General features: G+C 43.0%; 1 protein-coding gene across 2 annotated transcripts in view; it reads left to right on the top strand.

Moving 5' to 3' along the window:
* Positions 1-17,842, top strand: part of LOC311323896 (myosin-4-like) — a gene marked incomplete at both ends in the record, with an annotated part of 19,292 nt that extends 1,450 nt beyond the window's left edge. The window contains 34 exons of one of the 2 annotated variants that reach the window (XM_084456204.1): positions 1-36; positions 475-567; positions 665-728; positions 820-918; positions 1,651-1,754; positions 2,128-2,266; positions 2,464-2,582; positions 4,717-4,866; positions 4,971-5,141; positions 5,262-5,568; positions 5,693-5,751; positions 5,892-5,979; positions 6,200-6,317; positions 6,511-6,634; positions 6,973-7,109; positions 7,519-7,774; positions 7,899-8,141; positions 8,249-8,425; positions 9,269-9,414; positions 9,614-9,704; positions 9,806-10,195; positions 10,341-10,467; positions 10,649-10,767; positions 10,851-11,047; positions 12,114-12,297; positions 12,499-12,664; positions 12,795-12,919; positions 13,313-13,621; positions 13,831-14,034; positions 15,675-15,800; positions 15,901-16,071; positions 16,622-16,726; positions 17,160-17,255; positions 17,696-17,842. The exon at positions 1-36 is cut by the window's left edge and continues 79 nt beyond it. In XM_084456204.1, the coding sequence (XP_084312330.1) occupies positions 1-36; positions 475-567; positions 665-728; positions 820-918; positions 1,651-1,754; positions 2,128-2,266; positions 2,464-2,582; positions 4,717-4,866; positions 4,971-5,141; positions 5,262-5,568; positions 5,693-5,751; positions 5,892-5,979; positions 6,200-6,317; positions 6,511-6,634; positions 6,973-7,109; positions 7,519-7,774; positions 7,899-8,141; positions 8,249-8,425; positions 9,269-9,414; positions 9,614-9,704; positions 9,806-10,195; positions 10,341-10,467; positions 10,649-10,767; positions 10,851-11,047; positions 12,114-12,297; positions 12,499-12,664; positions 12,795-12,919; positions 13,313-13,621; positions 13,831-14,034; positions 15,675-15,800; positions 15,901-16,071; positions 16,622-16,726; positions 17,160-17,255; positions 17,696-17,842 (5,187 nt within the window). Of the gene's footprint in view, positions 37-474; positions 568-664; positions 729-819; positions 919-1,650; positions 1,755-2,127; positions 2,267-2,463; positions 2,583-4,716; positions 4,867-4,970; positions 5,142-5,261; positions 5,585-5,692; positions 5,752-5,891; positions 5,980-6,199; positions 6,318-6,510; positions 6,635-6,972; positions 7,110-7,518; positions 7,775-7,898; positions 8,142-8,248; positions 8,426-9,268; positions 9,415-9,613; positions 9,705-9,805; positions 10,196-10,340; positions 10,468-10,648; positions 10,768-10,850; positions 11,048-12,113; positions 12,298-12,498; positions 12,665-12,794; positions 12,920-13,312; positions 13,622-13,830; positions 14,035-15,674; positions 15,801-15,900; positions 16,072-16,621; positions 16,727-17,159; positions 17,256-17,695 lie in introns of both variants that reach the window. The other variant, XM_084456203.1, reaches the window with a different exon arrangement.
* Positions 17,843-25,970: the final 8,128 nt, after the last annotated feature.

Genomic DNA, 25,970 nt, shown 5'->3' with positions numbered 1-25,970 from the left:
GACAAGAAGAAGGAGCAAGCAGCAGGTCGACTACAGGTGAGGCCAGCAAGGGGGGACCATGTACATGAGTACAGAAATATGATCAATCAATCAATCAATCAATCAATCAATCAAGCAATCAATCAATCAATCAATCAATCACTGCAATTAATTCACTTCATCTGTTTAGCACATTTCTTGCATAGACAGAAGGTAAATAAGAGAAATATACATTTCATGAATCATAAGGAAAAAAGTAGATTAGATTAGATTAGATTAGATTAGATTAGATTAGATTAGATTAGATTAGATTAGATTAGATTAGATTAGATTAGATTCAATTCAATTCGATTCAATTCAATTCGATTCGATTATACACAAAGTGGACATTTGTTTTGCTCAGGTCTGCCACAAAACAGTGACATATAAAACACAAACAGACATAACAAGTCATGTTATATTGATCATGTTATATTGGTGGTATGTTGTTTCTAGGGGACGCTGGAGGATCAAATCATTTCAGCCAACCCTCTGCTGGAGGCTTTTGGGAACGCCAAGACTGTGAGGAACGACAACTCCTCTCGCTTTGTGAGTACATTCAACCAACATTCAACCAACATGGCAGCTCTCGCTTTGCACGGTAATTTCCGTCATCTGACGTAACGTGTCTGTGGAACATGAACAGGGGAAATTCATCCGCATCCACTTTGGAACAAAGGGGAAGCTGGCCTCAGCGGATATCGAGACCTGTGAGTTTTCATTAGGTTACATTTCAAGATCACATGATGCTTTGTAATCTTCACTCAGCGACCTTTGACCCTCTGTGATCCTGCTGTCTAGACCTGCTGGAGAAGTCCAGGGTGACGTTCCAGCTGCCTGCAGAGAGGAGCTACCACATCTTCTACCAGGTCCTCTCCAACAAGAAGCCTGAACTCATAGGTAATAACCATATCAACCTGTAAATATAGAGGAAACAGTCCATAATATGAACCATGTGCACATGTACAGATGTAGGTGAGGATCGTACAACAGAGTCAGACCTTCCGCATAAGAACCCAAACATCTACCGCGAGACCACAGAGGAGTTCTGTGGGGGAGATATTCAGGCTTCTCAGTTGCAGGCCGGGCGACTCGTCCCACCAGCGTTTGAAACAACTTCTACAGCACCCTTTGGTTCTGAACAGTTCTGATACTGTTAAGTAACATTGGGTCACAATGGGCAGCTGCTGGGGGGGGCTCCGGGGTGGAGAGGTCAGAGGTCAGGTTTGGGAGGAGGAGCCCAGGGTCTGGAGTCTCCTGTGGAAGAGGGACTGTGGTCTCCGCTATCCTGGCCGTGGAGGGAAGCTCATTCCTCCCACCACCGCTGCTGCGCCGTGTCTTTGGTCTGACTGCTGCGCTGGTGGTTCTGAACCATTATTCAAGATTCAACATTTCTTTATTCGTCCTTTATCCAAGTTTAAGGGAGTGAACTGCATGGGCTCTGGCTCCTCATGTTGGCAGCAACAACAGAATAATAGTTTAGATAATAAGATGAGGTCGCCCTGCCTGACTCTTTAAGGCCAAATGTCTTTTCTTGGAGCACAAGGAGGTCCATTTGGTCCTGTGGCAGATTGGTAAATCCAGCCAAATGTGACTGCCCCTCCATTCTCCTCCTCTTTCTCTGTCTCTCAGAGATGCTGCTCATCACCACCAACCCCTACGACTACCCCTTCATCAGTCAGGGGGAGATCGCCGTGCTCAGCATCAACGACGCAGAGGAACTCAGGGCCACTGACGTGAGTCTCTCTCTCTCTCTCTCTCTCTCTCATCCCTATCTGAGCCTTGTGAGCCCATATATTATAGAAGACAGTGTCCTCTTGGTCTAATAATGCAGTAGATCCAATTTAAGCCCATTAGGGTGCAGTGTAGATCTGTAATAAAATAACCTACTGAAAGCTTTAAGGCTCCATGTACTGTAGAACCATTTTCAGATCTGAAAGAACCCTTGGGGTTCCAGAGTTCTATATGGAACCTTTTATCAGAGGGTTCTTCTATTGTATCTGTAAATGGTTCTATATAGTGTTTTTTTCAGAGGATATGGTTTGATTGAAATCCCCTGGAACAGACGTCTACTTGACAATGCTTCACCCTGTGTCCCTGTGTGACCAGAGTGCCATAGACATCCTGGGCTTCAACGCAGAGGAGAAGGTGGGTATCTACAAGCTGACTGGTGCAGTGATGCATCATGGGAACATGAAGTTCAAGCAGAAGCAGCGAGAGGAGCAGGCGGAGCCTGATGGCACCGAGGGTGAGGGTCGTCATTCTAAGGTCGTTATTATCACCACATTGTTAGTGCATACCATGTCGTTACCATTCAGTTTGAATCAGGATTTAACTAGAGGTCTGATTAGACTTGGACAATTTTGAAATTGGATCCCAAACATGAAATTGGATCCCAAAATCTATGTGAAAATGACCAGTTAAGTGTGTGAATGTATCCATCAGTGGCAGACAAAGTGGCGTACCTCATGGGCCTGAACTCAGCCGACCTGCTGAAGGCCGTGTGCTACCCCAGAGTGAAGGTGGGAAACGAGTATGTCACCAAGGGCCAGACAGTCCAACAGGTACCCTACAAAACTACTACATATACACTACAAAACACATACAACTACTACATATACACTACAAAACACATACAACTACTAAATATACACTACAAAACACATACAGCTACTACATATACACTACAAAACACATACAACTACAGTAGGACTCCACTTATCCGAACCCAACGGGACCGAAGGTCGTTCGTATCTCTGAAATGTCCGGATGACTGAAACTTCTGTTAAAATGCATCAAATTCAATAAGTGGTACTTGTTTCATATAGACTCATAAATACCAATAAATACATACCCTTAATCACTTGTGAAAATGCCTCAAAATTGCAATCAAATAGCCAACTAAACTCATACAGCCTAGCCTATAATAGACCTACAGTAGCCTATAATAAAATAACCGAATTTCCACTTGAGTGCGTGCTTTGATCAAATACAGTAGCCTACTTTATTCTCAAATGAGGCATACGCTGCATCGATAGGCTAATGTATTCGCAGAACAACATGATATAGCCTAAAAACAACCCAACATTAGAACAATTAGAGCAAATGATAATCAATAAATAAATAAATGAAATGACAGACAAGTTGTCGTGTCTTAGGCTATTGTAGCCTAAAAGAAAGTCTCTAAAACAACCGATGTAGGCTAACGTGGCCTAGGCTGTAGGCTATTATTTAACAAATACAGTAGGTTCACAACACGTCTGTGTTCCTGAAGTCCATTAACTGGGAACGAAAAATGACTCGATGCTCCTAGGATTGCTTCATGGTTGCTGACGCGCTTTCTGGCTACCAAGGAATGCAGCTCTCGCGCAGCAGACTCGTTTGCGTTTTGCGCTCGACATTAGAGTTACAAATAAATGAAACGTGACAGTAGGCTACAGCCTACAGGCAACATGTAGGCCTACATACAGTTCTGTTTTTATTCACAGTAGGGTACAGTACTGTAATGAAAATCCCACCAGTAACCAGATAGCAGGCAAACAAAAAAAAAAACGTTTTTTAAGCCTGTCCGGTAGACCGGGAGGTTCGGATCTCTGAAGTTCGGATGAGTGGGGTCCTACTGTACTACATATACACTACAAAACACATACAACTACTACATATACACTACAAAACACATACAACTACTACATATACACTACAAAACACATACAACTACTACATATACAGTACACTACAAAACACATACAACTACTATACACTACAAAACACATACAACTACTACATATACACTACAAAACATACAACTACTACATATACACTACAAAACACATACACCTACTAAATATACACTACAAAACACATACAACTACTACATATACACTACAAAACACATAGGGCCTACAACTACTACATATACAATACAAAACACATACAACTACTAAATATACACTACAAAACACATACAACTACTACATATACACTACAAAACATATACAACTACTAAATATACACTACAAAACACATACAACTACTACATATACAATACAAAACACATACAACTACTACATATACACTACAAAACACATACAACTACTAAATATACACTACAAAACACATACAACTACTACATATACACTACAAAACACATACAACTACTACATATACACTACAAAACACATAAAACTACTACATATACACTACAAAACACATACAACTACTACATATACACTACAAAACACATACAACTACTATACACTACAAAACACATACAACTACTACATATACAGTACACTACAAAACACATACAACTACTATACACTACAAAACACATACAACTACTACATATACACTACAAAACACATACAACTACTACATATACACTACAAAACATATACAACTACTACACACTACAAAACATATACAACTACTACATATACACTACAAAACATATACAACTATTACATATACGGTACAAAACATATACAACTATTACATATACACTACAAAACATATACAAGTATTAAATATAAAGTCGTAACTATAAAACATATTGTGTATGCTACATTAGGAATATGAGTTAAGGCTATGAACACTCATCCCTCACCAAGGACCAAATACCTCAAGAACAGCCAGAGCCTTTGGCAGAAGTATTTTACACAGGTCTGCTTGGTGATCCTCCTGACCTGTGTCCTGTAGGTGAATAACTCGATGGGAGGCCTGTCCAAGGCGGTGTACGAGAAGCTCTTCCTGTGGATGGTGACCAGGATCAACCAGCAGCTGGACACCAAACTGCCCAGGCAACACTTCATTGGTGTCCTCGACATAGCAGGGTTTGAGATCTTTGAGGTGGGCGAGGTGGTCTGCCTCATTTGAAACAATATGTTAGTGTGTTTGTCTTGATATATTTATATTTATAATATACCCATCTGGTTGTGCTCTTGTTCCCCCAGATGAACAGTCTGGAACAGCTGTGCATCAACTTCACCAATGAGAAACTGCAGCAGTTCTTCAACCACCACATGTTTGTGTTGGAGCAAGAGGAGTATAAGAAGGAAGGAATTGAGTGGGAGTTTATTGACTTTGGCATGGACCTGGCTGCCTGCATCGAGCTTATCGAGAAGGTAATGCAAACATTGAAACACACAACTTTGCCAGTTTCAGTAAATTATGAACTGCATGGAGATGTAAATAATATGCAAATATAAGAGAGCAGGGTTTAGAAACCTTTCTACACTCCGCAGCCGATGGGCATCTTCTCCATCCTGGAGGAGGAGTGCATGTTTCCCAAGGCGACCGACACCTCCTTCAAGAACAAACTCTATGACCAGCACCTCGGGAAGAACAGCAACTTCCAGAAGCCCAAGCCCACCAAAGGCAAAGTGGAGGCCCACTTCTCCCTGGTGCACTATGCCGGCACCGTGGACTACAACATCTCTGGGTGGCTGGAGAAGAACAAGGACCCCCTGAACGACACGGTGGTCCAGCTGTACCAGAAGGCAGCTCTCAGGCTGCTCTCTCAGCTGTTTGCCACCTACTCAACAGATAATGGTGGGTTCACAGCAATGTCGCTACGGTTTTAGCATGATAAGGATACCTAGTCTGCTCTTCAAACTCTCTCTCTCTCTCTCTCTCTCTCTCTCTCTCTCTCTCTCTCTCTCTCTCTCTGCTGTAGCTCCAAGTAGATCCAAGAGGAAAGGGTCATCTTTCCAGACTGTGTCTGCCCTCTTCAGGGTAAAATAACAATCTTGTCTTACTCAGACAAACACAAATAGATGTACGTCAGACCTAGATCAGTGCCAAGCAGGGCTTTGAGTGTGAAGGACTGGAATGCAAGGAGGCCTTTTCCCCCATTTTGTTCTTCACATTCCCAGGAGAATCTCAACAAGCTGATGGCAAACCTGAGGTCCACACATCCTCACTTCGTCAGATGCCTCATCCCCAATGAGACCAAAACACCTGGTAGGTAAGAGGTTCTGGAGAATGCGATTCTCAGTGTTGCTGGATGTAGCAGAGGTGGTTTGGGAACTACACTATTGTGATGAGGAGGTAACTCTAGACTGCTGTGTCTCCTTGGGCTAATTGTTTGGGAATCAGTATGCTGAGGGATTGTTCACCATTGGGTTCACTAACCTGTGTGTCAGTTCCACCGTGAGCGTTATTGTGAATGTGGGTCCATCAGGCTCCATGGACCACCCCCTGGTGCTGCACCAGCTGCGCTGTAACGGTGTGCTGGAGGGCATCAGGATCTGCAGGAAGGGATTCCCCAGCAGAATCCTCTATGGGGACTTCAAGCAGAGGTAAGGCATTGAGGGGAGTCCATCATAATGATTATTTTTACCTGAAGAATATCCTTTCTGGGACCAAAAAGGTTGTATGAAGGGGGCTCTTGTTCAGGTTGTCTTATCATCATAGATGGTTATGGAACTCTCTTTCTGCAAGTTCAATAAACATAACAAGGTCATGGCTACATCCAGCCTGTCTCCCAAACAGGTACAGGATCCTGAATGCTAGTGCGATCCCTGAAGGGCAGTTCATTGACAGCAAGAAGGCGTCAGAGAAACTGCTCTCCTCCATCGACGTGGACCATGCGCAGTACAAATTTGGATACACTAAGGTATTGTCAGACAAAAGCAGCCTTCTCACAATAACTATGGAAGGAATGGTTGTCTGTTCTCATCTTCTATAGACATAAAGTATGGAGTAGTTGACTGTATCATGCATCTTATTGTGACCAAATGTGTTATGTTAGTTTAAGTCAGACAAAAAAGATTTTACTTTGACTAGTGACTATGACTAAATACTGAATACTAACCCAAACCCTTACTCCCACTTTGAGTATCTGGAAAGGTATAGATAGAAGGCATAAAGGTATAGATAGAAGGTATAAAGGTATAGATAGAAGGTATAAAAGTATAGATAGAAGGTATAAAGGTATAAATCCATATTTCTCAGGTGTTCTTCAAAGCGGGTTTGCTGGGTCTGCTGGAGGAGATGAGAGATGAGCGTCTGGCCGTCCTGATGACCAGGATCCAGGGCATCGCCAGGGGCTACGTCACCAGGCAGAGGTTCAAGGAGATGGCCAAGAAAAGGTAGGTAGGAACCTGCACATCTGGTCACTCGTGTAGAAACGCCTATGTCTAAGCCACTGACCTACAGTAAGGCAGGGTTTGAACCAAGGTCACTTTCATGAAAGACAGGAGAAAATGCCCCAAGCTCAAGCCCTGGAAACCAGGGCATGTTCTGTGCTATTGCAAAACCATCTATATTTACATATATATATATATATATATATATACGGCCATCTATATTTCATATTAATTCATTTTCAGGTTCAGTGACGTTTAGATGTGTTTTGTCTCTTTCTCATCTTTAGGCTCAGTGAGGTTTATAAAAAAGAATATATGTATAGTTTAAATATAAGTATATGTATCGTTTCTTTGTCATCTTCAGGTTCAGTGATGTGTAGGTATATACATATATGGTCTCTTTGTCACGCAGGGAGTCCATTTTCATTATCCAGTACAACATCCGTTCCTTCATGAACGTGAAGAACTGGCCGTGGATGAGGCTGTTCTTCAAGATCAAGCCTCTGCTACGTAGCGCTGAGGCAGAGAAAGAGATGCAGACTATGAAGGAGGAGTTTTCCCGCCTCAAAGACGAATTTGCCAAGTCGGAGTCCAGGAGGAAGGAACTAGAGGAGAAGATGGTTGATCTGTTTCAAGAGAAGAATGACCTCTTCCTCCAGATTCAGGCAGTAGGTTATGAGGCAAAGTAGTGGAGGTGGTTTGGAACCACACTTCTATCTGTTTGTGAAGCAGTTTGGAACCAGACTTGACAATGTAGCAGAGGTGGTCTGAAGACCTTGGATTGTGTTACAGGAGAGAGAAAACCTGTGTGATGCTGAGGAGAGGTGTGAAGGCCTGATCAAAAGCAAGATCCACCTGGAGGCCAAGATGAAGGAGTTCTCTGAGAGGGTGGAGGAGGAGGAGGAGATCAACGCTGAGATCACTGCCAAAAAGAGGAAGCTGGAAGACGAGTGCTCCGAGCTGAAAAGAGACATCGATGACCTTGAGCTCACCATCGCCAAGGTGGAGAAGGAGAAATATGCCACGGAGAATAAGGTCAGAGACTCTAAGGAACACTTACACGCCATACATGTGAATCTCATAATGAACATTAGACCAAAGTGAATGGAACCTATGCTCTTGACAGTATTTCCCCCGACCAGGTGAAGAATTTGATAGAGGAGGTAACCACACTTGAGGATAATCTAATGAAGTCTTCTAAGGAGATCAAGACCCTACAGGAGGTGCACCAGCAGACCCTGGACGACCTGCAGGAAGAGGAGGACAAAGTCAGCACTCTGACCAAGACCAAAGTCAAGCTGGAGCAACAGGTTGATGATGTAAGTGCAGCAGAAGTGGTTTGCCCTTGTTTGCATGATCATGAGTAGCCCTGTAGTGAACTTGGACCACTCTTCATCTAATAGAGCATCAACGTCATAATAATATAATAAGTCTTATTAGAGGTGGGAACCAAACCTCAGACATCTCAGACAGAGATAAACACTACATTAATTTTGGACCCGTCCAAAAAATGTTCATGTATTTTTTGGGGGGGAGGGGTGGGGTGGGGGGGGGGGGGGACTCTTACTCTGCAACTTCATAAAAGGTCTATGGATGTATTATTATTATTATTATTATTGTTGTTGTTGTTGTTGTTGTCTGTTATGTCGGGGTTGGGACCAAACGACTGCAAAATGCAGGTTTAATGTTTAATGGCAGAGTTACAAGTCCAGAAAGCAAAGTCAAAACAATAATCAGCGCAGGAGTCAGGCGATCAACAAGCAATGTCCAGTAATCCGTAATCCGAATTCAAGGTCGATATCCAGAAGGGGGGTCAGTTGATCCGTGTGTCAGTCCAGATGTAGCTATAGCAGGCTAGCCGAGCACTGTGCACTGGGTCTGGAGGAAACAACAGAAAGACAAAAACTGGATAAGTGAAACTGAAAACACGGAAAGGTCAAAAAAGAACAACAGAGATACAGACAGCAATCTAAGTAGGCTCTAATGGCTAGGGTACTTATTATTATTATTATTGTTATTATTGTTGTTATTATTATTATTTGTTGTTGTTATTGTTGTTGTTGTTAATGATTCGTCTGCATAAACATGTTATCTTTATCACCTTGAAGGTTAGATGTTTCCACCAGTTTCCCATGTTCATTGTGACTGTGCTCTTCTCCCAGCTGGAAGGATCCCTGGAGCACGAGAAGAAGGTGCGAGCAGATCTGGAGAGGTCAAAGAGGAAACTGGAAGGAGATCTCAAACTGTCCCAGGAGAACGTCATGGACCTGGAGAACGAGAGACAGCAGATGGATGAAAGGCTGAAAAAGTAATCGCCATCCAACCATGTGGGCGTTTAGAATTTACTGCTGAGTTTTGGAGAAAATGTTAGAAAGCGACATTACGATATTACGAAGCGATATTAAGTCAATGTTCATACATTTAGGGTTAGGGTTAGGGTTAGGGGTTATGGTTAGGGTTCATACATTTTCACATGAAGGTTTATGAAATGTGCACTTTTCTTTCAGGAAGGATTTTGAGCTGACTAACCTGCAAAGTAAAATTGAGGATGAGCAAATTCTCAGCACCCAGCTTCAGAAGAAAATAAAGGAGATTCAGGTATGTTGGATATTCTACATACTCTATACATTCAAATATACACAGACATTTCTGCTCTAGCTCAATATCTCCATGGTGTGATCACCTGTCCCATACTGAAGGCCCGTATTGAGGAGCTGGAGGAGGAGATTGAGGCTGAGCGCTCTGCTCGGGCCAGGGAGGAGAAGCAGAAGTCTGATCTCTCCAGGGAACTTGAGGAGATCAGCGAGAGGCTTGAAGAAGCCGGCGGAGCCACTACTGCTCAGATTGAGATGAACAAGAAGCGAGACGCCGAGTTCCAGAGGCTGCGTCGTGATCTTGAAGAGTCCACCCTGCAGCACGAGGCCATTGCAGCTACTCTCCGCAAGAAGCAGGCCGACAGCGTGGCAGAGCTGGGAGAGCAGATCGACAACCTCCAGAGAGTCAAGCAGAAGCTGGAGAAAGAGAAGAGTGAATACAAGATGGAGATTGATGACTTGGCCAGCAACATAGAGTGTATCCTGAAGAGTAAGGTAAAAAAGGCACTTGAGAAACAGGAATGGCATCCAAATTAATACAGAATGACAAATAAGGTATTGTATTATATATATATATATATATATATATATATATATATATGTGTATATATATATGTATATATTATGCTCACTACTTCAGGCTAACATTGAGAAGCAGTACAGGACTCTGGAAGACCAGAGCAGTGAGTACAAGACCAAGGCAGAGGAGGCCCAGAAGTCTCTGACAGACTGCACGGCCCTCAATGCACGCCTGCGAACAGAAAATGGTACGATTCCACCGTTCATGGACATCACAGACAAATTCTATATTCACTTAACGTCTGTGCTGGAGGTGGTTTGGTGACCATGACTACTTCTGAACTACAGTTTGCACGTGTTTCATAAGAAAGACCATGATTTGAGCTCCATTTTGGTCACACTAGTATGTTCCCTTTTAATTCTAAATAGGTGAGATGACACGCCTGCTAGAAGAGAAGGAGCTCACTCTCTCCCAACTGAACAGAATCAAGTCAGGCAGCAGTCAACAGATTGAAGAGATGAAGAGACTTTTGGAGGAAGAAGTTAAGGTTTGACGGAGTTCAATAATCTGCAATCTTCTGTTCTTTAAGTATAAATGAAAACATTTTATCAATGCGTTTTCTGTCTCTAGGCTAAGAATGCCCTGGCCCATAGCCTGCAGTCAGCCCGCCATGACTGTGACCTGCTGAGGGAGCAGTTTGAGGAGGAGCAGGAGGCCAAGGCGGAGCTCCAGAGGGGCATGTCCAAGGCCAACACTGAGGTGGCACAGTGGAGAACCAAGTATGAGACTGACGCCATCCAGAGGACTGAGGAGCTGGAGGAGGCCAAGTAAGAATGTTGATGTGTTGGTTTGGTGACCACGCTCACAAGATGAGTAACACTGTTTGTGAAAGACATGGGCCCAGTCCCAATGTCCCCCCTAAACCCTCAAGCCCTGAACCCTCACAGACTTATTGAGGTCACCTAGTGGTTGAGTGCGAGAGGCAGCGAGGACTCAAAATAGTATAAAAAGGAATGGGACAGCGCTTGCAACATCATCAAATTAATTTTGGGCCTAGTCAAATCCCCTCTACATTATCACAAACTCTGTCACCCTCAAAACATTTCTGGTCAATTTGTAGAAATAATTTTGTGAAATCAAACTAATTACATTACTGCCTGTGACTCTTGTTTGTGATATATACAAATGTATTTAGAATGACAAAACGTGCACCTCACAACTCTTTCCGTATTTATGCTGGAAATCTCAATTCAAAGAACACTGAACGGAGATGGATGATTCATGTCATGCAGCTTTTAACTGGGGAATGATTTAGGGCAACAGAAATCTATGTAATTTATAACCAAGAGCCTACATATTTTCAAAAAAATCAAATTATACAAACCCCTGGAGTTGATTGCCTATACGTAAAAATATTGAAACCAAATAATTATGAGGCTACTTGTGCAGGTAAGCAAGCCCAGCTGAAAACATGAAAACATATTTTGTTTTGTAACGTGAACGTTAGGGTTGGTTGATCTGTCCGTGCTTGTTTATTGGCTGTTCTTCAGGTAACCCCATGTTTCACGTCACAACGATATGAACTGTGAGTAATTCCCTTAGGCAAAGTCTGCAGAAGTGCAGACTTACAGAAAGGGGGCATAAAGGACTCAAAATGTCTGCCAGAGAGCCCTTGTGCACTTGACGATTTGACAATGGGACAGCCCAAAGCCCTCACACCCTCAGCGTGAATGCGCCCGGGCCATGGGCTCCAAACTGAGCAAGTTTGTGCTTCTCTTTGGTGTGGGAGACCTTGACCTGGACCTGACCTGAAGTGCATGGATGAAGGCATCGTACTGTATACCACATTCATCTAACTACAATGAATGCAGTTTTTTTGTTGATTTCTTGCAGGAAAAAGCTGGCCCAGCGCCTGCAGGACTCTGAGGAGATGACTGAGGCGGTGAATGCCAAGTGTGCCTCTCTAGAGAAGACCAAGCAGCGGCTGCAGGCAGAGGTGGAGGACCTGATGGTGGAGACTGAGAGGTCCAATGCAGCCAACGCCACACTGGACAAGAAACAGAGGAACTTTGACAAGGTACGTCCTTTGACGAGGATGCGTTTCCAGACATCAAAATGACAAACATATTGCAGAATGTATTAAGTGAAGATGACTTCTGTGCTATTCATGAGATGTTAATTGATGTCTGCATTGTGCCTCGTTCAATGCAACGATGTCCAGTTAATGTTAGCTTCAAGAAGTTGCGTTCCTGTGCATATGAGGTTCTTCCACCATCAGGTTCTTGCCGAGTGGAAGCAGAAGTATGCGGAGACTCAGTCAGAGCTGGAAGTCTCTCAGCGAGAGGCCCGGTCTCTGAGCACGGAGCTCTTCAAGCTGAAGAACTGCTACGAAGAGGCCTTAGACCACCTGGAGAACATGAAGAGAGAGAACAAGAACCTTCAACGTAGGAACATAATCCCTTTACAAAGCTTAAGGAATAGATAAATGGATGATTAATGTATTTGATGATTGATGATTAATGTATTTGTATGTATTTCACATATAATGCAAAGGTTATTTTACATTTTTTGTAGAGGAGATCACAGATGTCACTGACTATATGGGACAGTCTGCAAAGGTCATCCATGAGCTGGAGAAGGCAGCCAAACAAGCAGAGCAAGACAAGCGGGACACCCAGACAGCTCTGGAGGAGGCAGAGGTTAGAGCTTCATACCCACACAAACAAGATGCAGAGGTTAGAGCTTCATACCCACACAAACAAGAGGCAGAGGTTAGAGCTTCATACCCACACATACTCTGCATACAAAGTCATACATTATCTACAAAGTAGATGGTTAGGAGAACACAATGATGATATTAAGCAGCTTAGCTTGAGAACTGTGATCCTAAATGTCATCCTTCCTGACTTCAAGGACGTTCTCTTGGTCTAATAGAAGTTCTCTTGGTCTAATGGAAGTTCTCTTGGTCTAATGGAAGTTCTCTTGGTCTAATGGAAGTTCTCTTGGTCTAATGGTTTGGGTGATAAGAATCCCAATTCCTGCCCAGTATTTTGTCAAAATGGAAGAATGCCGTCCCGCTGTCATCCCATTAGTCATCCCTGGAGCACGAAGAGGCCAAGATGCTGCACCTGCAGCTGGAGCTGAACCAGGTGAGATCTGAAGTGGACAGGAGGGTGGCAGAGAGGGACGAGGAGATCGACCAGCTGAAGAGGAACCATCAGAGGACTGTGGACACCCTGCAGAGCACCCTGGACGTGGAGACTCGCAGCAGGAACGAGGTCGTCCGGATGAAGAAGAAGATGGAGGGAGACCTAAATGAGATGGAGGTTCAGCTTGGACACGCCAACAGGCAGGCTGCCGAAGCTCACAAGCAGCTCAGAAACCTGCAGGGACAATACAAGGTCAGATGTGCTTCAATGCCCCATTTCCATAGATATTTGATACCAAGAACATCTGAAAATACTTAATCTAGATGGTACAGTAATATTGCTCTTGTGTACAGATGCATGTGGAATGTGGACTTCATTTCATTTATAAGGTCATTTTTACAAGGATCTATGAACTGAAATTAAATGAACTGATCATATATTGTGACCTCTCTGATGTTCAGGACACCCAGGTTCACCTGGATGAGGCTCTACACAGCCAGGAGGAGCTGAGGGAGCAGCTGGCCATGGTGGAGCGCAGGAACACCCTGATGATGGCGGAGATCGAAGAGATGAGGGCGGCACTGGAGCAGGCCGAGAGGTGCCGCAAGATGGCCGAACAGGAACTGGTGGATGTCAGCGAGAGGATGCAGCTACTGCTCTCTCAGGTAAGTGTTCCATTCTATACCTGGTACCCATACCTTGTAGCCTAACACTCAGACTGATTTGCCATTTCATTTCACTTAATTCTTTGGTCTGAACAAGGTCCCATTGCATCCATGTTTGAGATGGGCGTTGCCGAAGAGGGAGTCCTCAGTGATTAGTTCTTCCCCTAACCAATCACAGCATTTGACATCATATTCAAAGGACGCTGATTGGCCTGGTTGGAATTCCAACCGTGAATCACTCTGAATGAGAGCTTTTCCAGACCCTGTATCACATTTCGAAAATTAAAGTGGGTGTGCGATTCAGGGGCTGGATACAGGCTACATATCTTATGACAAATAAAGATCCTTGAATCTTTGAATCCTTGGTTAGGGCAGGTCAAGGAGTAGATTGTGTCTATTGAGACAGTCTTTTGTATATTGGTGAAATTGACAGTACGTACAGCACCTCCATTAATCTATTAATGGATTATCAGTCGAGATCCACAACCCTTTTTACTCAAGGAAGACACTCATTGAGCGAGTAAGACACTCTTTCTTTTTGTATTTTCCAGACTGAACCCTGATCTGTAGGGACGTGAACCCGATTCTGTAGGGACATGAACCCTAGTCTGTAGGGACGTGAACCCTAGTCTGTAGGGACATGAACCCGAGTCTGTAGGGACGTGAACCCTAGTCTGTAGGGACATGAACCCTAGTCTGTAGGGACATGAACCCAAGTCTGTAGGGAGGTGAACCCTAGTCTGTAGGGACATGAACCCTAGTCTGTAGGGACGTGAACCCTAGTCTGTAGGGACGTGAACCCTAGTCTGTAGGGACGTGAACCCGAGTCTGTAGGGACATGAACCCTAGTCTGTAGGGACGTGAACCCAAGTCTGTAGGGAGGTGAACCCAAGTCTGTAGGGACATGAACCCTAGTCTGTAGGGACGTGAACCCTAGTCTGTAGGGACATGAACCCGAGTCTGTAGGGACATGAACCCTAGTCTGTAGGGACGTGAACCCAAGTCTGTAGGGACATGAACCCTAGTCTGTAGGGACATGAACCCTAGTCTGTAGGGACGTGAACCCAAGTCTGTAGGGACATGAACCCTAGTCTGTAGGGACGTGAACCCGAGTCTGTAGGGACATGAACCCTAGTCTGTAGGGACGTGAACCCAAGTCTGTAGGGAGGTGAACCCAAGTCTGTAGGGACATGAACCCTAGTCTGTAGGGACGTGAACCCTAGTCTGTAGGGACATGAACCCGAGTCTGTAGGGACATGAACCCTAGTCTGTAGGGACATGAACCCTAGTCTGTAGGGACGTGAACCCAAGTCTGTAGGGACATGAACCCTAGTCTGTAGGGACATGAACCCTAGTCTGTAGGGACATGAACCCTAGTCTGTAGGGACATGAACCCGAGTCTGTAGGGACATGAACCCGAGTCTGTAGGGACATGAACCCTAGTCTGTAGGGACATGAACCCGAGTCTGTAGGGACATGAACCCGAGTCTGTAGGGACATGTACTGTATGTCTATCTCAGCATAGGGGTTGCAGTGAAATATATTTTTATCAGACTCTCAAGTATGATCTAAATGTACATGTGCATTTACATAACCCTGTGTAAATGTTGTACCCTTGTCTCTATGTCTCTATCCACCAGAACACCAGCCTGGTCAGCACCAAGAAGAAGATGGAGACGGACCTCGTCCAGGTGCAGTCAGAGGTGGAGGACGCCGTCCAGGAAGCCCGGAACGCAGATGAGAAAGCTAAGAAGGCTATCATGGACGTACGTTTGAAAACAACTGGAGAAACAAAGTTTAGAGGTCAGTTGAAACAAAGTTACCGTCAATGACGCTCTCTCTCTCCCTCCCTGTCTCCGTCACCAGGCAGCCATGATGGCTGAGGAGCTGAAGAAGGAGCAGGACACCAGCGCTCACCTGGAGAGGATGAAGAAGAACCTGGAGGTCACAGTCAAGGACCTGCAGCAGCGTCTGGACGAAGCCGAGCAGATTGCAATGAAAGGCGGCAAGAAGGAGATTCATAAACTGGAAACCAGGGTGGGATTAAGGAAGATAGTATTTTCCTTTTGAAACAATGCTTTATTATTATTATTAGTAGTAGTAGTAGTAGTAGTAATAGTAATAGTAATAATAATAGTAATGATAATAATAATAATATTAGTAGTAATAATAATAATAGTAATGATAATAATAATAATATTAGTAGTAATAATAATAATAGTGATGATAATAATAATAATAATAATATTAGTAGTAATAATAATAATAATAATAATATGATATATCTCAAGCGTGTTCGTGGCTGTTCTATCTTGGCTCAGGTCAGGGAGCTGGAGAATGAACTATAATAATAATAATAATAATATTAATAATAATAATAATAATAATAATAATAATAATAATAATATGATATATCTCAAGCGTGTTAGTTGCTGTTCTATCTTGGCTCAGGTCAGGGAGCTGGAGAATGAACTATAATAATAATAAAAAAATAAAAAAAATAAAAAATAAAAAAAATAATAATAATAATAATAATAATAATATGATATATCTCAAGCGTGTTAGTGGCTGTTCTATCTTGGCTCAGGTCAGGGAGCTGGAGAATGAACTGGACGCCGAGCAGAAACGAGGAGTGGAGGCCATGAAGGGTGTGAGGAAGTATGAGAGGAAGGTCAAGGAGGTCACCTATCAGGTAAGAGAGGCTTCCTCACTAGATCCCTAATAATGAAATGTAATTGATAGATCAGAGAAGCTTCATTACTAGATCCCTTATACTGAAATGTAATTGGTAGATCAGAGAAGCTTCGTTACTAGATCCCTTATACTGAAATGTAATTGGTAGATCAGAGAAGCTTCGTTACTAGATCCCTGAAATGTAATTGGTAGATTGTGACAATTTAGGGTAGTGTTCCTCTTTATTAAATAACCTACTGTACTGTATGTAGTGCCTTAACACAACAGTTTTTTTTTGTTATATGAAATATTGCTCGATTGGTTGATTGATTGATTGATCGGTTAATTGATTAATTGACTGATTGCTTGATTGATTATTTGGTTGATTAATTGGTTGATTGATTGATTGATTGATTGGAAGCTGAGAGTAATGAAAAGGACTGTTTTTGTAGGGCGAGGAGGAGAAGAAGAACGTGGCCAGATTAGAGGACCTGGTAAACAAGCTGCAGCTGAAGGTCAAAGCCTACAAGAGACAGGCTGAGGAAGCAGTGAGTCAAACCAAACACTCCTCCTGTAGTAGCATCAGTTACTATAGGATAACCTTTCTCAAGACAGCCTAGAACATGCTTATTATTGTTGTTCATGCATAGCATGAAGCAGTTACAATATATATCACATAAAGTATCAATGCTTTATTAGTTCTGCATGTCCTTTTTGTCCTTACTTGCCTACTCTTCTTTCAATTAGAATTAGAATTACGTGTTTTATTTTTACAGCAGGGTGAATTATCTTTGGCTTCATACATTAATTGACACAGACCACCCAAATACAGACAACCCATATTCAGCCTGCTTCATCGTAATTGGAGCGCAAAAAACACTTCATTATAAGCAAACATGATCATTATCATCATCACAGATGAGCCCTATATTATCATCATCACAGATGAGCCCTTTATTAGTAGTGTACCCCTCTCTGTGGTCTGCAGGAGGAGCAGGCCAACACCCACCTGACCAAGTTCAAGAAGGTGCAGCATGAGCTGGAGGAGGCTGAGGAGCGGGCCGACATCGCCGAGTCTCAGGTCAACAAACTACGAGCTAAGAGCCGTGACATCGGCGGGAAGGGAGGGGAGTAGAGAGGGGGAGGAGTAGAGAGGGGGAGGAGTAGAGAGGGGGAGGAGTAGAGAGAAGAGTAGAGAGCTTTGAGTTAGACCATGCTGGAATGTCTATAATTCTGCGTGTCTCTGTGCTATGGAATTTACTTACTTACTTTACTTACTTAAACATTTACAGTGAAAAACAATCAAAGTAACCTGAGTCAAATAAAGCTATAATTGAAAACTATAAAAAGGGTCATTCTGGTTCATCAATGTAGAATGAAATGCTCAAGAATGACAGCTCCACCCATGGATGTGCTACAAGGCTTGCCCTGTTTTAAAAAACATCTTTAAAAATGTATTTAATAAAAAGTGTTGGCCTATTGTACTTATTCTAACAATATTTGTGAAAATAAATTCTGTAACCCCTTATTCTAGCAATACATATGGATGACAACATGGTGGTGAAAATCAACACAACGCAGCACAGCTCAGGATTCTTATGAAGGCAATTGCACACACACACACACACACACACACACACACACACACACACACACACACACACACACACACACACACAACCTCTCTATACACAGTTTACATGAAGAGATTCTTTGCAAAACAAGATAAACAATATTCACATTTGCATATTATTATCAGAAATGATTGCTAATACATACCTTTATTTATGTGTACCTAACTATTTCTGTGGGGTTAGCTGGAGACAGCTTGAGATCAGACTGGACGCTGACAGCTCATTGGCTAATTCCTGGAATATCTAACAGCCAATCCAGTTGTTCTATCTGAGCCAGACGGGCAGACATGAAACCCGACTCAGGGGAGACAGAGAGAGCAGACATATTTGATTAAAATACCAGGCATGGTTGAAGTTACATGTAAACTGCAGGAGATTAGCCCTGGTTTTTGCAGTTATATCTGACATGGGCACTTCCAACAATAACTCACCCTTCCTTAAACACATCCACACATTATGTAGGAAGCTGCTTAAAAAACGATTCTACTCATGAAATATCTGCCTTAATAATTAATCAAGATAAACCATGGTAGCTTCATTTGTAAAGTGAGTTTCATTCATGAAGATGGAAAACAGAGGCAATGGAAAAGGTTGAGGTGAAAAAACACGGCTATTGATGCGCTTACAGCATATAACACAACATTATACATTCTAGTTTTATTCAAAGTAAGAGATCCTCCTGGCATAGTACAGCTGGCAGCTGGTTTTTATCTGGTTGCAGTGGTGATGAACAGCCACTGGATGGAGACATAGTCTTTCACCGTCACAGAGCCAGCTGACAAATACACCTGCAAAATAGCAGTGTCTCAGATATGACTCTGATACCGATCAAGCTAACAGTGCCTGATGATCACTGAGGCGAAAAGAATGAATGTGTAAAGTAACAATAATTGATTTAGATCTATTCCTTTTAAAGAAACTCAATAAATAGCCTATTACATGTGAGATTATGGAAAGGGCAACACTCACCATTAATTTAAACCGAAGCCGAAGAACACCAAGGCACCCTAACCCTAACCTGCTGCAATACACAAACAACAACATACAGTAGCCACAACATCTCCTGACCACTGTGGGACTACCCACCCCTGAACATCACTATAGGAGCTCCGACCACCAGACCTGACCACTGTGGGACTACCCACCCCTGAACATCACTATAGGAGCTCCGACCACCAGACCTGACCACTGTGGGACTACCCACCCCTGAACATCACTATAGGAGCTCCGACCACCAGACCTGACCACTGTGGGACTACCCACCCCTGAACATCACTATAGGAGCTCCGACCACCAGACCTGACCGCATTCCACTCCTTCTGTTGGGTCATGAGTTGGGAGCAGCTGGCGTGTTCCTGGCATTTGTAGCAATCCCTGTAAAGTAGGGGTTAATTACTACAGTGTTTGTGAGACTTTCACCCAGGGTCACTTTGATGCAGCAGCGACTGTGAAGTGTTCAGACCAGCAGGCGACGGGAAGGACATGCAGTAGATGAGAGGGCTACATGGCACAACAGAGGGAGGAGGTCAAAGAAAAAGGGGGGAGGGAGGGATGAGAGGAAGAGAGAGAGAGAGAAAGAGTGAAAACGTGCTGTAGGAACAAGGCTTGCTGACAGGTCCACTTGACACCCACACTAACAGGACGGTTCCTGACTGACATTTAGAACAGAAGAGAGCAGAACACAGCAGAACACAACACACATTACAAAACGTATCAATTATAAATGATAAATTATGAAATGTATAAATTATTCTGTTTAACCACAGCAACCGCAAGAGAGATAATATAACCGAGATTAAGATAACAGAGGAAGCATCATGAACAAGGGATGGCCTCAGCATGAATGTAATTAATCTGTGTTTGTGTAGATCTGCTATCCAAAATGTCCACAGACATGACCTTAGAATGTTGTCAGTGTTTCCCCTGGTTAGCGATGGGACTCTGGTGACGCAGACAAGGTCGTGTTGCTGTTAATGGGCCCAGAGGTCAAGCTACACGAGTCCCAGTGTCTAAATGTTCCTTGTAGCCGATAACGAGTCTCAAAAGACCTGCTGCATGCTTTATGTGAAAATTGAGACTAAACGTGTGAAATGTATTCAAACTGTCACTCTGGGGTTGACACTCCCTCCTGTTACCACACCTGCTGTCTGAACACAGTTCTACATGTGGGATAAGATGCACATGCTCCATGTTGATTAGTCCAAAAGTACCAGTGGGAAAGAGGCTGTAATCACATGAGAATCAAACTGATTATAAACATGGCTGCCTGGCTGTTACACTAATGTGGGACACAGGAACCATTAATACTTTTCAGAAACATACATGAAATTAACTATTATGATAACATTATATATTATATGTTAGAGTAACTATTTCATGTTAGAGAATATCTATATATGATAGAGTATCTTAATTAACATAGATTGGCAATAATACTGTCTATGTAAGACAATGTATCTTCCTAGCCTGGTACGACTATCCCGTTCTCGCGAGCTCACATTCTGTTTCACTAACGCATATTACGGAGCGAAGCAGTGAGCTCGCTAGATCGGGATGGTCATACCAGGCTAGTATCTTCCTGTGTCCAGAGATCAAAACGTCAGGATCTTCCATACCGCGTCTATCTTTAGGCTGAACAGTTGGCACGGCTGGACACAGGTGTAGCTGTGAGTGACTCAGTGTCCTCCACAGTGGAGCTTTTACAGAATGTCAAACAAATATTCTGCTAGATTATCACGCTTCAGAAAGTAGACATTATGTCAAGAGGAGCTTTAGCAGTGATATATGGGACTGTGAGGAGAGGAGCAGCTCTGGTCGGTTGACCGACCCACCAGCCAACCCACCAGATCATCTGCTGAGAGGAAGGTGCTCCTCCAGGAGGACCCAGGAGCCACCAGGGTGGAATACACACAAACACACCTTCACCCTGGACATTACTGAGATAAGTAGCAGTACTATGAAATACAGGTAACTCTTAATGACAGAAATGGATTGAAAACGGTCATATTCAAATCAAATGACAAATATAAAACTGCTTCTCCTGCTAGAATTATATTATATTGTCATTATCGTGGTTCAAGATAACATACAGTATGAAGACAAATGACAACTGCCATGCATTTATACAGTAGGCTAGCGCCGAGTGTCAGACAGGATGGAAGGTGTGTATAAATAGGGCAGGATGGAAGTTGTGTATTAATAGGGCAGGATGGAAGGTGTGTATAATAGGGCAGGATGGAAGGTGTGTATAATAGGGCAGGATGGAAGGTGTGTATAATAGGGCGTTGAGGAGTATCAGACAGGGTGGAAGGTGTGTTAATAGGGTGTTGAGGATTGACGCCTGCCGTTGGTCACATCTCTTGATTACCACTTTGGAGATACTCTGATGTATTTAAGTGCTGAGGAGAATTGATTATGTGACTTTGATTGAGATTTGAACAGAATGCCATGCCCAAACTTGGAGGGTGTTTCTTACTTGCTCTCAAACCAGCGGTAAGATGCTGCCACTCTATTCAAACTGTCTATCCTTTCTCTAGTATTACTCCTTCCATTGTTACACTGTCCTTTACAATTTCTCCGTCTTTTCTTTGCCCATCCAGTCCTTTCTTCTTTTCTTTGCCCATCCATTCATCCTAAATTGTCTCAACAAGAAACATGGAACTAAGCCTCAAAATTGGAGAAAAGAAGATGGATGCTTTCACCTTCAGATGGATAATGCCTTGTTGTGTTTCTTTCTCAGTACGGAGACACCGTAGTGACACCGTACCGTAGTGACACCGTACCCTCAGACCAGGTATATTCTACCAGGGGGGGCGTGTGAGCATCATGGTAAGGAGGGCACAGCACGTTTTTTTTATTTTTACAACCTTTAATAATAATAATAATAACAATAATAACAATAACACTAACACTAACAACAATAATAATAATAATAATAATAATAAAATAACAATGAATCTGAAATAATGATGTGCGTCTGTGTGCTCGTACATCAGTGAACAGCCACCATGAGCTCTGACGCAGAGATGGCCGTGTATGGCCCGGCCGCCGTCTACCTCCGGAAGCCAGAGAAGGAGCGGATCAAGGCCCAGAACCGGCCCTTCGATGCCAAAACAGCCTGCTTCGTGCCTGATAACAAGGAACTCTACATCAAAGGAGTGGTCCAGAAGAGGGAAGGTGGCCAAGCCACCGTGAAGACTGAGGCTGGCGAGGTGAGTCTTATTTCAGCTGACTAATGACTAATCGACTACATGACCCCTAATCTTCAACTCACCTTCATCCATCAACATGTCTCTAGATGACAAAGCTTTGGGATCATCAGAGTCCAACATGAAAATTCAATAGAGGCAGTTTGGAACTACACTTTCGTGATGAGATAGCCCTCTTTGAGAAATGTCTCCCTCGGGCAGGAGGATGTCCTGTTGGCATAATGGTTGATATTTGGTTCGTGTAAAATAAGGTTGAAATTCAGGGTTGGATCCCTGCTTGACTCAGGGAATTATGGATTATTTCTCCTTGACTGATGTGTTTCAGATTGTAACAGTCAAGGATGAGGACTGCCACCCCATGAATCCTCCAAAATATGACAAGATTGAGGACATGGCCATGATGACCCACCTCAACGAGCCTTCTGTGCTGTTCAACCTCAAAGATCGTTATGCAGCATGGATGATCTACGTGAGTGAGATCTGAATAAGGATGTTTGTTTGTCCTAATCCAGTTTGCCAGTTTGTGTTGGTCTCTTACAGACTGCACGTTGCTTTCTTCTCCAGACCTACTCTGGGCTGTTCTGTGCCACGGTAAACCCTTACAAGTGGCTTCCGGTCTACAACCAGGAGGTGGTCTCGGCCTATCGTGGCAAGAAGCCCATGGAGGCCCCACCACACATCTTCTCTGTTTCTGATAATGCATATCAAAATATGCTTACAGGTGAGAGTTATGAAATCACCTATATTGATATACATTGATATGAAGTATGAAATCACCTATATTGATATACATTGATATGAAGTATGATATCACCTATATTGATATATATATACAATACAGACATCTCAGACAGATAAACACAACATTTATTTCGGACCCGTCAAAATTGTTAAGATAATACATTCATAATCAAGATTTTTTGGGGGGGGAAAGCAATACTTTTATTATGCACCTTTCTAAAAGCTCTGTGGATAGTTTTTTTTTATGATCAGTCTACATAAAATGTTATCTATCAACTTCAAATTATTTTTACAATGAACTTTCCTCTGATAGTTTAACAATGTAAGTGCTAATTAATAACCAATTACCGATTTTGCTTTTGGGGTTGGCAGGAAATTGTTTACAGTAATACTATTTATAAATGTGTGTATGTTTCCAAATTACCTACAGATCGTGAGTGCCAGTCTGTCCTGATCACGTAAGTCAACTGCATTTCTTTTGAGATGATGAATCGAAGAATAAGAAAATAACGTGGAAATCATTTAAACTGTCTAAAAATCTGTCAATTTAGCTAAAAAAATTCTGTGCTACAGTGGAGAATCCGGTGCAGGCAAGACTGTCAACACCAAGCGAGTCATCCAGTACTTTGCCACAATCGCGGTGGCTGGTGCTGATAAGAAGAAGGAGGCAGCTGGTAAAATACAGGTGAGACAAACATTGAGATGTTATATCAATAAAACAACATAGACATACAATTAAAATGTATTGACAGAAACTTTGTAATTTTAATGGTGTAGATTGTTGTTTCTAGGGGACGCTGGAGGATCAAATAATTTCAGCCAACCCTCTGCTGGAGGCTTTTGGGAACGCCAAGACTGTGAGGAACGACAACTCTTCTCGCTTCGTGAGTAGACCCTGAAATCTTCTTAGGGCCTTCTTTAAATTATACATTAAATTACTGAAGGTTTTGCAGTGTAAAACAACACAATTTTCATACCATTTGAATAGGGTAAATTCATCAGAATTCACTTCGGAACCTCAGGAAAACTGGCTTCCGCTGATAGGTAAGTTTGCTCTTAAAAAAAATAAAACTTTTCTGTTGTTGGTCACTTGAACTATTTTTCTTCTGTGTATTGTTCACTTTTGCTCTCATTCTCTGAATAATATTATCTTACGTTGTGTCCTTTAACCAAACTGTCTCTTTTGTTCTGTGTGAACCAACCTCCCTTGCTCTTTTGCTCTGGAGACCTGATGGAGAAGTCCCGGGTGACGTTCCAGCTGGCGGATGAGAGGAGCTATCACATCTTCTACCAGATCATGACTGGCCACAAGACTGAGCTCATAGGTACTCAAACTACTTTTGTACCAAACTTGTTTTTGTGTAACAAAACTAGTGTAATAATGACAGTAACCTGGGTCTCCCATGCCAAAGCTAAAGCCAATATATAACTGCAGCTCCTCATCAAGTCTGGGCTACTCCATCATATATGCTGCTCTATCATTTAAAAAACAAATCTGTTCATGGAACATACTGGTACATACAGTAAACTGTGATTTCTCTCTCTGTATAGATATGCTGCTGATTACATCCAACCCCTATGACTTCCCCATGATCAGCCAGGGCCAGATCGCTGTGGCCAGCATAGATGACAAGGAGGAGCTGGTGGCCACTGATGTGAGAGATCCCCCTTGTTCTTGTGCGTGTGTGTAAGATGTACTGTGTATCGACACCAATGTTTTTTGCTTTTTGTCAATGATCTAGAGCGCCATAGACATCCTGGGCTTCAGTAATGATGAGAAGCTGGCCATCTACAAGCTGACAGGCGCTGTGATGCATTATGGGAACATGAAGTTCAAGCAGAAGCAGCGAGAGGAGCAGGCGGAGGCCTGACTCAGTGTCCTCCACAGTGGAGCTTTTACAGAATGTCAAACAAATATTCTGCTAGATTATCACGCTTCAGAAAGTAGACATTATGTCAAGAGGAGCTTTAGCAGTGATATATGGGACTGTGAGGAGAGGAGCAGCTCTGGTCGGTTGACCGACCCACCAGCCAACCCACCAGATCATCTGCTGAGAGGAAGGTGCTCCTCCAGGAGGACCCAGGAGCCACCAGGGTGGAATACACACAAACACACCTTCACCCTGGACATTACTGAGATAAGTAGCAGTACTATGAAATACAGGTAACTCTTAATGACAGAAATGGATTGAAAACGGTCATATTCAAATCAAATGACAAATATAAAACTGCTTCTCCTGCTAGAATTATATTATATTGTCATTATCGTGGTTCAAGATAACATACAGTATGAAGACAAATGACAACTGCCATGCATTTATACAGTAGGCTAGCGCCGAGTGTCAGACAGGATGGAAGGTGTGTATAAATAGGGCAGGATGGAAGTTGTGTATTAATAGGGCAGGATGGAAGGTGTGTATAATAGGGCAGGATGGAAGGTGTGTATAATAGGGCAGGATGGAAGGTGTGTATAATAGGGCGTTGAGGAGTATCAGACAGGGTGGAAGGTGTGTTAATAGGGTGTTGAGGATTGACGCCTGCCGTTGGTCACATCTCTTGATTACCACTTTGGAGATACTCTGATGTATTTAAGTGCTGAGGAGAATTGATTATGTGACTTTGATTGAGATTTGAACAGAATGCCATGCCCAAACTTGGAGGGTGTTTCTTACTTGCTCTC

Source organism: Borostomias antarcticus, assembly GCF_949987555.1.
Source record: "Borostomias antarcticus genome assembly, chromosome: 22".
Classification (NCBI taxonomy): domain Eukaryota; kingdom Metazoa; phylum Chordata; class Actinopteri; order Stomiiformes; family Stomiidae; genus Borostomias; species Borostomias antarcticus.
Note: the sequence above shows the minus strand (reverse complement) of the source record. Positions and strands in the feature narration are given on the sequence as shown.